Source organism: Callospermophilus lateralis, unplaced genomic scaffold (assembly GCF_048772815.1).
Source record: "Callospermophilus lateralis isolate mCalLat2 unplaced genomic scaffold, mCalLat2.hap1 Scaffold_279, whole genome shotgun sequence".
Taxonomy (NCBI): domain Eukaryota; kingdom Metazoa; phylum Chordata; class Mammalia; order Rodentia; family Sciuridae; genus Callospermophilus; species Callospermophilus lateralis.
This window is the reverse complement of record NW_027513499.1, coordinates 730,972-745,896: the sequence shown is the minus strand read 5'-3', so window position 1 is coordinate 745,896 and position 14,925 is coordinate 730,972. Positions and strand designations below refer to the sequence as shown.

Sequence of the window (14,925 nt, the reverse complement as noted above, 5' to 3'; positions counted from 1 at the left end):
TGAGGTTTCTAAGCTCCAGTAGATGTTTCTAAGCTCAGTATCTCTTCCAATACCAATAATTACCTCCAATTGTAAACACACACACTTGAATTTATGGCTTCTCTCAGCATCAATAACTAGCCAATATCTATAATGTTCTTGCCACTCCTTATTTCTTGCACCCCAATGTTGAAAAGACTCTTTGATAATCTGGAATTATACTCCAAAACTATTCATTTCTTTCTTTTCAGTTAAAAAAATTATTTCTTTTCTTTTTCTTTTTTGGTACTGGGGATTGAACTCAGGGCACTCGACCACTGAACCACATCTCATCCTTATTTTGTATTTTATTTAGAGAGAGGGTCTCACTGAGTTGCTTACAGCCTCACTGTTGCTGAGGATGGCTTTGAACTCACTAGCCTCCTGCCTCAGCCTCCCTCAGCTGGGATTATAGGCGTTTGCCACTGCAGCTGGCCAGTTAAAAATTCTTAACAGCCACATTTATTTTGGTTTCAGTGAGATATATCTGCTCTAATTACTAAGTTTAATACTGAGAGTAGGAGTATTTTGTTGCCTCTGCAGTATTTCAGACAAGTAAACAGGATCACTATGTAAGTCACCGTTCAATTTCTTCTGTGAGCTTCCCTCCACCTGCATACATACCTTACTCCCCCCTCTGTATCAATGATGGGGTTTATTTTAGTAATGATAAATGGGAGCAATTTACAGACTTGCTTTTCTTCACTTTGTTTAGTTAATTTCAAGGAGAGAGTATCTAAACACCATTGCAAGTATCTTCAATACAGAAACAAAATTCCTATTAAGAAAATTTCACCAATTTGACAAATGTACTTCAAATTCAGGTCTTCTTCGAATAATGCTTTTTAATAAAATTTAAATTATGTCTGACATTTTTTAGGAGTAATCACCACCATTTATAGTTTTAAAAACAATTTGCAATATTTAATATAGCAATAGTAGTTAAGCAATTTGAATTTCTTGGGTCTATTTAAGTTATTAAAAACTTAAAGTATGACCACATTTGATAAGATCATCAACATGAACATGTCATTAGAAATAAAAACAGAAAACTTTCCGATGACTTCCTATTGTACTTAGGGATAAAAATCTAAACTTACAAAGTCTATAAGGGGCTCCCTATGATTGAGTTTCTTCCTTCTTCAAATTCTTCTCAAACTCAACTACATAGGCCTTCAATTCGGTTCCTCAAATTTACTCATGGTACAACTGCTCTAATTTCCATAATGCAGCCTCTTCCCTCTCATTCGAATCTCAGTTCAAGTGTTAATTCCTCCAAGCTCCAGACCACCACCCACCTCCACCCATCATTCTCAATTTCTTTTGTGAGCTTCCCTGTTTTATTTTATCACAATACCATGTTTTATTTCTTCATAGACTGTTAACAATATTTCTGTCTTATTTTCACATTTATTACCTGTCTTTCCTCACTGAAATGTATACTCCTTAACTTCTTCTCTCTTTCAACACTAAACTCTTATATCTGCAAAAGATATTTATTACCTAAGTTTTAGAAGCACATAAGTTTATTTAGCAGGCTACAGTTGTGGCTCAGTGGTAGAGAGCTTGACTAGCATGTGTGAAGCACTGGGTTAAATTCTCAGCACCATATTATAAATTAATAAAATAAAGGTAAAATGTCCATCTACAGCTAAAAGATGTTTTTAATTATAAAAAGTTTATTTAGCATTATCATACTGAAGATACACATCAGACTTTTCTGTTATTTCTAATATGAATAGCTGACATAAAAGGAAATAACCTATTATTTTATGTGTTTTATTTCTTTAGCTGTACAGAGAATTAATACTATTTTTTTCCTCCTCAGGTATAAGACTCAAAAAACTCTAGGGCTTAAGTGTTTTTCTTGCAAAAAGGAAAAAGAATTTATAACTATTAAACAACTGCATAAGGTTCTAAAACACTCAAGAGTTTGTTTACAATTGTGGAACCTTGAAAAAGACCAGTATGAAATAAAAACTCTAAAAGTCTTTGAAATTGCAACAAAATACTAAGTTATAAAATCAATAACTTTTGTAAAGTTGAGATTCTAAACAATATTATTTAAATTATTGTCTTTACAAAGAAAATATTGCTTTATTTTCTGAGCAGAATATATAATAGATTAGCTAAAAGAAAAGCAGTTTAAGAAAAAAATAGGAAAATTAAATGATAAATGATAGATCCAAATGAGAATTACATGATTCACTTTCATTTTCTTTTATAAATTTGTTTTAAGAAGGTGAAAACTCTTTTTAGCATGAAATATACATTTTCACTGTGCTATACCATATGTAAATAAGTAAATATACCTGTTCTGATTTAAGTACATAAAGTTCCTGATGGAGTTTATCGTTTTCACTTGATTGATCTGTCCCAGGTGAGGACTCATTTGTTACTGATGGTGAAAATAACTGTTCTTGCTTGCTTTCTCTTCTAATAGCCACATTTTCAAAAGAAATTTTCGCTTCCACTACTGTTTTTGATTCTTCTCCAAAATCTTCACCTACATTAGATAATGATCCTTGAGAATCCTTGTTTATAATAGTTACTATTCCATCTTGTAAAGAACTTAAATGAACATCACACATGTTTATATTTTCTGCTCTATGATGGTTAATTAGGAGTTCTAGCTCTTGAAACCTCAATAGAATTTTCTCTTTTTCTTGCTTTAAAGATTTGACTTCTTCACTGAGAAAATTAACCTCACCATGTTTCTGTTTTAATTGTTCAGAGAGATCAGACAGTTTCTCTGACAATTCTAGCTTTTCTCGCTTGGTTACCTCAAGTTTTTTCCATAAGTTCTGTTGTATCTTTCTCAACAACTTCACAGATTTCTAATGTCTCTGCAACAAAAGCTTTGTCAGTATCAAGCATGGCACTTTTCACTTTGATTGTAGCTGGATTTATTCTTTGTAAATGAAGTTCTCCATTAAGTGCTTTAAGTTTACTTTTATACTCTAATTCTTGTTTGTTTTTACTGTCTTCTAAATCATCTTTTACCTTGAGAAGGCAAGTATACTCCTCCTGTAACTCTTGATAGTTAGCTTCAAAATTTTTTTCATCAAATGAAAATTTACTTCTTTGCTTTTCAATTTCTTCATTTAGCTGAATACACTGTTGCTTGAGGGCCTCATTCTCTTTTGTAAGCATTTCCATTTCTTTTTGCCAGCTGCAATCTTTGGATATGGACTTGCTGCAGTCAATGAAAATCAATTTTTCTTCTTGTTCAGCAGGAACATAAATTTTCAACATGTCCTCAAAAGCTTTTTTCTCATTTTTAAGAATGTTATTTTCTGCTTCAAGTTGTGAAAATTTTTCTTTAAGGTCATCCTCTTTTTCCTTTATTTGTTTCTCCAAAAATTCAATTTTAAGTTGTAATTCCTGAACTTCTTGTTCAAGCATACATTTTTCTTTTTTTTCTTGTCTTAATATTTCAATTTCCTCTTGGAGTTCATGCATCTGAAGGGTCATTTCTTCTGATTTTGAATCCAAGATGGACTTCTGTAAATCTTTTAGTTTTGAAATTTCCAAAACTAACTGATTCTGCTTAGTTATCAAATTATCTTTTTCAAATTGCATTGTTTCCATCTTTTGACTCATTTCATTTTGTAAGCCATCTATCTTCTGTTTATAGTGAATGCCTAAGCTATCTTTAAGTTTTTCAATATTTATACGATGTTCAACTTCTAAATCATCTTTTAGTTTCGAAAGTTCTTCTTCATGACCAAATAGGAGCTGTGTTCTCAGCCTCTCTAATTCAGCTTCTTGTGATTCAGCCATTCTGTCGAATGCAGCATTTTTTCCTTTTTCCAACATTTCAAGTTTTATCTTGTAATCTGTAACTTCTGCTTCATGTTTTAACTCTAGTTCTTTCCTAGATTCAGATGCCAGAACAATCTCAGCTTTTAAAGCTTCCACTGTACTAAGGGACTTATGTGCTTCATTCAGTTGACTTTCTTGTTCAGCTATTATCATTCTAGCTCTCTGAATTTGGTCCCTTAAAAAGTTCAATTCTTCAAAAAGGTCATCAAGTTGTCTCTGCAGAGTAGATTTTTCTCCTGAAATTATTCCTAGTTCTTCTTGGAGTTTTTCCTTTTGCGCATTAGCATCTTGTAATTTCATATTCAGTTCATTTATTGCCACGTTCATTAACTTTATTTGATCTTCATTAATTGTAATATTTAAATGTGATTTTAAAACACTCTCAATTTCTTCCTTATGTTGTGCTTTAAGTTCCTCTATCTGTGACATGTATTGCTTTATTAACTCTTGTTTCATCTGTACTATCTGCTGCCCATACATTTCATCCATCTCTGCTCGGAGTTGTTCTAATCTTTTCTGCATTTCTTGTTCCACCATTTTCTGTACCACATCAGATTCAAACTGGCTATCTGTGTGATGATGTCTTTTCTGAAGGTCTTCAACTGTACCCATTAATTGTTTTATTTCTTCAGAACATTGTCTTTCTTTTTGCTTAGAATTAGCCAGCTCTAATTTCATACTTGCAATTTGTTCTTGTAATTCTCTCATTAATTTTTCAGTGGCTGTGACTTGATCCTTTAGCTCAAGATTCTTTTTTTCTTCTTCTATTATTCTTATATTTAATGCCTGGATGATCGCCTCCTTTTCTTGTAATTCTTTTTTATTTGACTTTTCTACTTCATCTTGTTCCTTTAGAAAGAAAAGAAAATGAAAATATAAGAATGACATTTTTAGCTTCTGGCAACTTCTTATGGGTGTCTCCTTTTTATAAAATTCTATAAAAAACAACTGTTGGGCCTGCTGCCCCCCCCCCCGTTTTTCCCAGTACAAGAAGACCTAGGACTTATTTACCTGACAGTACATATGAGCAAACAATATAACAGTTTTACCCTTCTTGGGAAGAAATTTATCTTACATTGTGCTGTGATTAAATATTTAAATTTAAAAATGCAATCTAATTTGCCTAGCATGTGTGAGGCATTGGGTTTTATCTCTAGCACCACCAAAAAAGCAAAACAAAACAAAATCCAGTCTGATTAAAATATCTATATAAACTATTACATTTTCATTTTTCTTATTAACTGGTCAATATTCTAAATATAAGTATTTCTGATGGCTAGTTATAGTACTACATACTATCTAGACACTCTCAGAAGACACAAAAATATAAAAACCGGTCCTCCCCTGGATTCTCATAAGAAACAAAAAATAAATAAATACCGGTCCTCCCCTGGATTCTAGTGATTTGAAGGTATTTCATGGACAAGTGCTATAAAATGAGAACAACAACAAGAACTAAAGTGGATTCCTTTAAGTCTTCCTTAACTTCATTCCTGGGGTTTTAAGTGAATCAGAAATTTAGGGATATGCAATGCTTAAGTGACTGAACATCAAGTGACACCTAAGACCACTACTGTATATTTACAGCATACCAACTTGGGCTTAGACCCACAGTTCAAACAGAAAGATAAAAGACCATCAGATAATTTTCCCCAGTTCCTATCTTTGGAACTGGAGATTAGGCTAAGACAAGACATATTAACGCATATTCATTAAACAGTTAAGAGCTATAGTCCCAAAGCCAAGGAAATAAGTGAAATCCATATAACTGATGAAAATATAGGTAAGGAAGTAAAGTTATGTTAAGGAGACACGAGTCCTTGCCAAACAAGGACTTCTAGGCGCCTTGAATGAATGTACTAAGAAAATGTAGGCATTGATCAATTGAGTATAGGTCTTGGAAGAAGACCAATACACCATCAACCTTTGAGAAGTCTGATCCCTCTCGAAAAACAATACTGAATGCAGAAAACAATGTTGGGAGTTACAGCAAGGAGCATTTAAGAAGTTTAGTCTACAGACATGAACATTACTACTCTGAGATGGATGTAACAGGTTATCTCAACCTCATGCCACTGAACATCTGATTCCTCCAACACCCTTTCATCTAATACTTAATAAACAACTTTTTAAATTATTACCTGGCTTTTAAAATTCATCTGTCCATAGAAAGAATATAAAATCCAATGAGCTTAAAATCTGAAGTTTGTGATAATTATTTCTCATTGTAAATTCACGGTCTTATATTTAGACTTAAACATTAACCTCTTGAACTAATTAACCTCTGATATAGCTCAAGAAAAAAAATATGACTTCTGAGCCTAACAAATAAAGGCCAAATTTTGCACTACATAAACCAAGGTTATCTTGTGCAGCCTCTTGAGTGAGACTATGAGCTGTTGTCTTAGTGTCACATATTCCTTTTCCAATTACATCATATGTTATTATCAAGTGCTGAGCCTTCTTAATTTCTACACTAGAATGCAACATTAGTAAATTAGTGTAATCTATTAATCCTGGTATTTCTATCTGTACAATAAAGATAAATTTCCTCTATCTCCCAGAATGTGTTTGAGGTTAAAATAAAATAATTAAGGTATTTTATTTTTACTGAGCTTTATACAAATATATTCATATACTAGAAAGAAATTTATAAATCATTTGGAACCTATATAAAATGTAAAATAAGGACTGAGGCTGGGTCTCAGAGGTAGAGTGTTTGCCTCACACACATGAGGCACTGGGTTCAATTCTCAGCACCACATAAAAATAAATGAATACATAAAGATATCTTGTCCATCTACAACTAAAAAATTTTTTAAAAAAGTAAAATCAGTTCATGATGGTCAATTTTAGATAAACTGTTAAATAATAACTAGTTTTGAAAAATGTTAACATTGATATAAAAATCTGTTATAATTTTATTTTCTGATTTTTTATAAGATGAAAGGAACACTCCTCATAAAAGAAAATAACTTAATTCAATAGTGTCCAACACCTAATATGATAACCATAATTCTCCATTCAACTATTAAACACCACAAATTCACAGTTTTCTTTGTTTAGCTTTTTTCAAATTACATGGTTTTAAATCACTTGTTCTATGTTACAAAACTGAGAGCCCTTTAGTCAAGGAAACCTCTATTTTTAGAACTACACCTGAAAGAGTGGGGAATAATATACTTCCTGTTTGTGACTACTATAACACAGAAGGTTTGGAGGATTAGGATACTGAGCCTTTGACTATCAATATAGTTACTTCAGCTGCTCTGACAGAACTACTTCTCAAAGCGATTAAATTTTTTGAAAACTGAGAAATTAAAATATAATAATAAGAACAATAAAAGTATTATTGCTAACATTCAAATAAACAGTTTATTTTCATTACTAAAATGAATTACATAAATTTTAGATTATCTGAAATTATACTGCCTAGTGACAATAAGAAATAATAAAATCCTAGATCCGGGCACTTTCAACTTAGGCCTCGATTGTCTTTCTACTCTTACCCTCCAGAAAGACACTTCCAAAGCCTATTGCTTTCTAAATAAATTACTTTTTGCTCCCTATACATTTTCAACATTTCAGCCTGGGTCTTTATGCCCACTCCACACCCCGCAAAGAATATCCTGCCTATCTCTATTTGTCATGAATTCATAAACAATTCTCTTGATTACCAAATAGGTATTGAATAGCTGTTCCATATATTATGTTCCATATATTATACCAATTTATGGGTAAACAAAATATAAATAACACATTATTCCAATTTATAGATCTATCTCAAATATTACCTCCCTGCTGATGTCTACCCTGAATCTTTTCCTCATAAATCAGACCTCGTCAAAACATTCATAACACTTGTTACCTGCACTTACTTTTTATTTTGTGGTAACTTGTGTACATGCCACACCTCTCCATGGGTTCAGTGAAGAAAGGGGACATCTTAAGGTCCGTCATATATCTTTTGCAAGGGTTACTACAGAATATGTATTCTGTAAACACTTGCATAATCTTTAAATTACCTTAGTTGAAAAGCATGCCCTTCTCATAATTTTAATTTGTACATTTCCTATTTTTCAAAGAGGAGTCTCTGGAGTCAGATAACTGAGCTTTGAAATCTGGCTCTATCAATACATCACTTCTGCACCTGGATTATTTCCTTCATCTTGCACTGTCTTGGTACCATCAATTGTAAATGATAAAGTTACCTTTATCTCATGGGGTTGTAGTGATGATTCAATGCATTAATATGTGTAAGAGGCTTTGAATACTGCCTGTTATAGAGTAAGTACTTAATAAGTGCTAGTTAATGCTTTTGTTATCCAAACAATATTCTTGTCTTGGTAATTTCTCAACTTCCTGTAGAATCTGCTAAGTTTATAAAATATGCTGTATTATATGTATTCTCCATCTTCATTATTCCCAGATTCTGTATTTGCCTACTTGCTCAAATTTATTTGAAACCCACAAATCCATACCAATGGTGCTTTCATAGTCATTTGTAGACACACACAGAGTGATGGCAAGAAATTTGAGTTACTGTAAAATGATGTTCAGCTACATTCAAACACAGTGATCACACTGCCTTGTTTCAGCTGTCACAGAGCAAAAAAGAGGACAGAGATGGCAAGGATCAGAGTGCAGTGTAGTGCAAGGAGCTCAGAATTTCAACTCTGGCACCTGTTAATGGGGCAGCTTCAGGATAATCACATCTAAACTTTAACTTCTCAAAAAAACAAACAAAAAAATGGAATCTGCTAGCATGAATTGCTTTTAAGATTAAAGATTACAATCCATGTGATACATTTCCTACCAGGAGCACTTATTGACTAAATAATTCCCCCAAACTGGAATATAACTCAAGTGAATAAAAAGAATCAACCACATTTTTTTCTAATTTAATTTTACAAAATTTCTTTTTCAGAATTTTATAATCATGGCTAAAATAAGAAGAAATACATTTAGTTGGAGGAAAAAGGATAAAGATGCTAGTTATAAAAATAGATTCTCCTGAGACTTTAGTTTAGCATAGGCAGATCACTTTTAAGGAGCAGAGTAATGAATAGTATCATTTTTAAAACTATTACTATGAAATTCTCAATGTTTTTGAAATATATTATTTTATATACTCAAAGAGTTTGTCTCAATTATGAAATTTTGGGTGCATATGCATAAAAAAAGATAAACACCTTCATTAAAAACTTTAAAGTTAATTACAAAGCTGCTACAAGTAGGTTGACTTCCTTAAGATACACATACCATTTCATATACTTTAATTTTCTCCTGTAAGAAATTAATTTGCATTTTGAAGTCTTCTTTCTTTTTTTGATAATCTTCTAATAGATGGTCTTGTTCTTCAACCTGCTGTTGATGAGTGAGAATCTGTTGTTTGGCTTGCAGTAAATGTGCAGCTGTGTTACTGTGAGTGCTGTTTCGTAGAGTTTCACTAGCCTGTAACTTGAAAATAGAAAGAAAATATTTAAAATATTAAATTTTGAAGTGACACTTTATTGTACCCTCAGCCCACAGGGGTTCTCTGGAAACTATGCTCACTTCATAGGCTTACGATCTCAGCCAACATGTTTCCATGCTGTCAACATGCTGATAGGTCATGTGCACTTTGGGTAATGAGCCAAAGAATTTACCTTTCACATTATAAAGCTGAGAAAATAGGAGAAATAAGACAGGCAGACAGGCAGAGAAAAATGTGGACTGAAAGTTCTTCCTGGATTCTTGATGACTTTTCAAACTCTAGTTCCAATTTCTCTCAGAGTTCTGATTCTATTTCTGCCATTAAGTTCTATAAACAAGCCTGTATTCTTACCTTAAATTCCTCCCTTTTGTTTAACACAATTAGATTATAGTTCCAACTAAAGATAAATGGAATGTATCCAGTTGTCAGTCTAGTTATAATTGAGAACCTAATTAACATAAAACCATACCAGGGTTAAAAAAAGTAGGGTGTAACTGCAGGTTAAATTTCTGCAAAAATACACATGATAAGACTTTGTAGAATTTTTAAATAGAGACAGGGAAGAAGTACAAAGAAAACAATAGCAAGAAACTACCCAAGAAGTATAAATTAAATTCTTGATTAACATAACACTTATTCACTAGTTTTTCCAGTATGAATAAACAAATGGCTTTAAAACAGATTTGTTCTAGAAAGTGAAAAAATTTAAAAATTTGTTATAAAAATAGAGTAAGTCTTGTTCTACTTGTAATACTTGTTGGAATTGAATCTGCAATTTTTGACTTTGCTCCGTCAACTCTAAAAATTCTCTCACCGTTTTGTCCCTTTCCCTTCTTGCCTGTTGTAAATTGGCGGTGAGCTATGTGATAATACTATCTCTTTGTTTAACAGCTGCTTCAAATTCTTGTAACTAAAGGAAATCAGTGAAAATAATTACATTCTAGGCTTATATTTTACATAAAATTGATTATCATTGTTACAAGCAACTTTTTAAAAAATATGAGATTCAAAACACATTAGTGGAATTCTTACAATTTGTATGCTATCTCCCACATTTGAAAGCTATGGGCTTTAAGAAATTTGTTTTACTTCCAAATCAATCTGAAAGAAATTAATCTGCACATGCAAAAAAATTTCACTTGTTCTGGCTTTTCTATATATCTAATTCTAGAAGCGAATGCCTTTATATTGGGGAGCTCCCCCAATCTGTTACCAGGCAACAGCATCAACTTGTTTTTGGAGAGGATGAAACTGAAATCTATTCTGTCATCCTCATTAATATTCCATTTTCATCTTGATTCATAACTGATTACTTAATACAAGAGATGTCACTCTAACTGCAGATAATATTTACAGGGACATGCTGACATTCTTAATGGGTTTAAGTCATCATTTTTAAAAAAATATGATTTATACAACAATTTTCTTTCAGGCTCATAAGAAAAACATCTGTCCTGAAATCACCAAAGTTATTTTACTCTATCTTATTAAGTTAAATAAACAAAGTAACATACATGTTACCCCAAATAGTTGAATTCTAGGTGTAAAATGGGATTCTTAATACTATGTGCAAGAACCCCATTTTTCTCGTGAATGAGATAATCTTAAGTTAACACCTGTAATTCTCATTAAATAAATAAACTATCATTAAAATTTCCTGGAGGGCTGGGGATGTGGCTCAAGTGGTAGTGCACTCGCCTAGCATGCGTGAGGCACTGGGTTCGATTCTCAGCACCACATAAATGTAAAATAAAGATATTGTGTCCACCTAAAAAAAATATTTTTAAAAAAATTTCCTGTTTTTGTTTTTGTGAGTAGCAAACAAAGGCCACAGAAGGTAAATGTACCTGATGCAATCCTTCATTCCCATAGGTGGTCCTCATTTCTTCCAGTTCTCTGTTCAGTTCTTCGGGCTCATGTTCAGGTTTCCCAACTAATTCATTTTCTATCAACTCTAGGTGAGTCTCACTATAGTGTGCCCCTTGTTCAGAATAAGAATCAACGACACCAAATTCTTCTTCCTAAATCAATCCAATATTTTTAATAATTCAGTACTAGCAACATTCCTGAGAGAGGAATTCGAATATTGAATTCCATAGCAAAATCCACTTTAAAACATCACTCTTCACTTTGAAGTTCACTTCTATGGGAATCTGGTTTGCTATTAATATGATATTACCCCTAAACATCATATCTGCAAATTTTGTTCCAATTCCATGTTATAATGAAAATGAGGTAACTTTGTTTTGTTAAGCAGTAAAGAAGATCTAGTAACTTTTAGAAATCACATACAGATAGAATTACATACAGGAGAAAGCTTGGTTAGTAAGTCAAATGATTTTAAATAATAAAAAATATTAGTATCATGAGTAGTTTTATATACTGTACCATTAATAAATTGGTAGGCTTTCCTGTTTTCACCACATTACAGCAATCATTTACCTGTATAAAAACAATTTCCTGATATATTATGATAGACCAAATTTTATTTACCTAACAATAATATTTTTACTAACTGTGTATCTTTTACATCTAGGGAAAATGCCTTAATAGCAAAACAAATATGGTAATTATATTTAACTGAAGTATCTAAGAGACATATCAAATGTCAATCATTCCTCAAACATCTAAGTTCTTACAATGCAAAAGACACTTTCATTTAAGTTAACTGAAGTTCTAAGTGCAGTTCCTATTTAGTCTCCAGAAAGATAACTAAAAGCTTCAAGTTACTAGATCTTCTTTTAAAAAATGCTTCCTTAAAATTAGCTAAATATATTTTTTAAATTAAGCCTTATTTATTTTCAAATAAAACCATTTACTGGTATAAATTTTATTAAAGGCTAGTAAGCAAGCCAAGGGAAATAAAGAGGTAAAGAACACTCCCCTAAAAACTTTCCTCTGGGGATAGTACTACTGCTAGTCATGCCAATCCAGACAGATGTGGGGGCTTTCTTTAACATATTACCACTTGTCTGTAGAACAGATATTTTGTAGTAAGAGAAAGGAGGATGATAGAATATGTATATAGGGTTTAAGGAGTGGGAAATTAATTTCTTATCAATTAATCATTTAATTGCCTTTTTACTACTAAGAGTACAAAAACCAACTTCATTCCTGCCCACATTCCTGCCCATATCATAAGCCTTCACAATTCTATGTTAATAGAACCCAGGAGAATGAAATTGTTAACATTGAAATATGTAGGACAGACTAGTCAGAATGTCTAGAGTTAGGATTAAGTCTGTATGAGCCATGACACATTAAAAAGTAAAAATTCTAGGACTGAAGATGTAGCCCAGTTGTAGAGCATCTGTCTAGCATGTGCAAGGCCCAATACCCACAACTGCCAAATAAAAGGGGCAGAGGGTCCTAACTAAGAGACTTTTAAAAAATCAGTTTGATTGCTCTACTTTTATTCTAAGAATAATCTCTGAGAAATAAAGCTAAAGGGAAGGCAAAAAAACAACTTTTGTTAACACATTATTGTAATTGGTGAAAAAACACAAGAATGTAGAATACTACTTCTAGATATAAAGTCACTTGTGATAATTTTCAAATTATAATACTTCTAAATTTCAATTAGTTTTTCATGACTCAGATATGACACATTCTGATTTTAGTACACACTAAAATTTCTATTTTGAAGTAACAGTGTAATAAAATGAATATTTGTAAATATCATCAAAGATCATGTCAAATATCATGTTATCAGTATTACATAAATTATTTATCCAGTATAATAGTTATATCTAATACCTCTATAGCAAATATTCAGTTAGTTCCCCTCTAATTCAGTTTAAACATATTTATAATGCCCAACAATGAGTTGGTTAGGATCTATCTCCAAGTACTTTCTGGCCATCATGTTGCCCATTGTTAGTTCTCCTCTAATTCAGTTTAAACATATTTATAATGCCCCACAATGAGTTGGTTAGGATCTATCTCCAAGTACTTTCTGGCCATCATGTTGCCCATTGTAGAGTTGTCTTGAAGTGCCTGGACTGTTATGATCTGCTCTGAGTTCGCTGTTTAGCCCTGAGTGCTAGTCACAATGCAGCAGGTTGAAGACAGCCTACTGGAGGATTGTTACAACCTTCATAACTAAGATTCTCAACTTCTTATCTAAGATTTTTTTCATAAGTTTGCAGAAGAGTTCTCAAACTTCACCTCACTCTCCTCCATTTCATTCTTCTCATCCTCATCTTTAGTTAGTTGCAGGCCTTCCCACCAAATTCCCCAAGCTACAGCATACAATACTCATCAATATACAAACTGAAAGCCCTGTTTCTCCACTCCACAAAAGCAGAGTTGCTATCTGATTTTGCTCTCATCAGTGATGAGACCTGAGTCTCCTTCAGGCAACAGACATTTTTGACAGAAAAGTGATCTCACCTCCAGACTGGGAAGTATGATAGTCAAGCAGCTCAGAAAGGCATCAGTAGTTATTGGGAGTCCTCAGAGCTTCTAGGTTTTAGAGAGTTTAAGAGAATGCCTCTGACATTTTTTTTCCCTGTAGTTTTCTTTATTTTGTGCCAGCTCAGAAAAAAGCTCAAGGCAAATTTTAACAATGTGTTTGTGAATGACTTTCAAGATTTTTCTCTACTGGAGCATTTTCTTGGGAGATGTTCAGAGGCAGGTGCTCAGAGAACCACACCATGGATAAAGTTGAGATAATTCTGGTTTGCAAGTACAAGGCTAGCCTGAGCAACTTAGCAAGTAAGTTTCAAATAAAAACAGCTGGGAATGTAGCTCAGTGGTAGAGCGCCCCTGGGTTCAATCCCCAGTAACAAACACACACCCACACTCAAACAACAAAAACAAAAACTAATATGTTAATTTAAGAACATAGTTTTTCCAGCTGGGATTGTGGCTCAGCGGTAGAGTGCTTGCCTAGCATGGTCAGGACCTGGGTTCGATTCTCAGCACCACATTAAAAAATAATAATAAAATAAAGGCATCGTGTTGTGTCTATCTACAAAAAAGATTCATATTCATTCTCTCTCTCTCTCTCTCTCTCTCTCTCTCTCTCTCTCTCTTAAAAAAAGGACATAGTTTTTCTATTAGAAGCCTACAATAAATTCAGACTTATGAAATATACTAAGTTGCTTAAAAATTCAGAGTAAAGAATAATTTTCCACATACTCTAAACTTGGGAGCAAAGAAATGACAATCATATCTAAAAAGAATAAGATAACAAAGTGATACTTATTGCAAACATATAAAGAAGGCAGGTATTTCTTAAGAGACCAATGCCTATTGTATAGTTTATCACCTAAAATAAAAATCATCATTGTCAGGCATGGTGATGCACACCGTTAATCCCATCTTCACAGGAAGCTGAGACAGGAGGATCACAAGTTCAAAGATAGCCTGGGCAACTTAGTGAGAATCTATCTTAAAATAAAACTGAAAAAGGGCTGGGAATGTAGCTTGGTGACAAAGTGCTTTCCTAGCATGTACAAGGCCCTGAGTTCAATGCCCAGTAACACACATGCACACGCACAACACTACAGCAACATTAATTCCAATAAACATTTATATATATAAATGTGTGTGTATATATATATATATATATATATATATATATATATATATATACACACACA

General features: G+C 32.7%; 1 protein-coding gene across 1 annotated transcript in view; it reads right to left on the bottom strand.

Annotated features, from left to right (window-relative positions):
* The window catches only part of LOC143637797 (A-kinase anchor protein 9-like), a 61,666-nt gene that overhangs the window by 25,617 nt on the left and 21,124 nt on the right, over positions 1-14,925 (bottom strand). Inside the window, 6 exon segments of the mRNA XM_077108253.1 lie at positions 2,331-2,810; positions 2,812-4,692; positions 9,106-9,303; positions 10,074-10,229; positions 11,167-11,340; positions 11,708-11,761. Of these exon segments, the coding sequence (XP_076964368.1) occupies positions 2,331-2,810; positions 2,812-4,692; positions 9,106-9,303; positions 10,074-10,229; positions 11,167-11,340; positions 11,708-11,761 (2,943 nt within the window).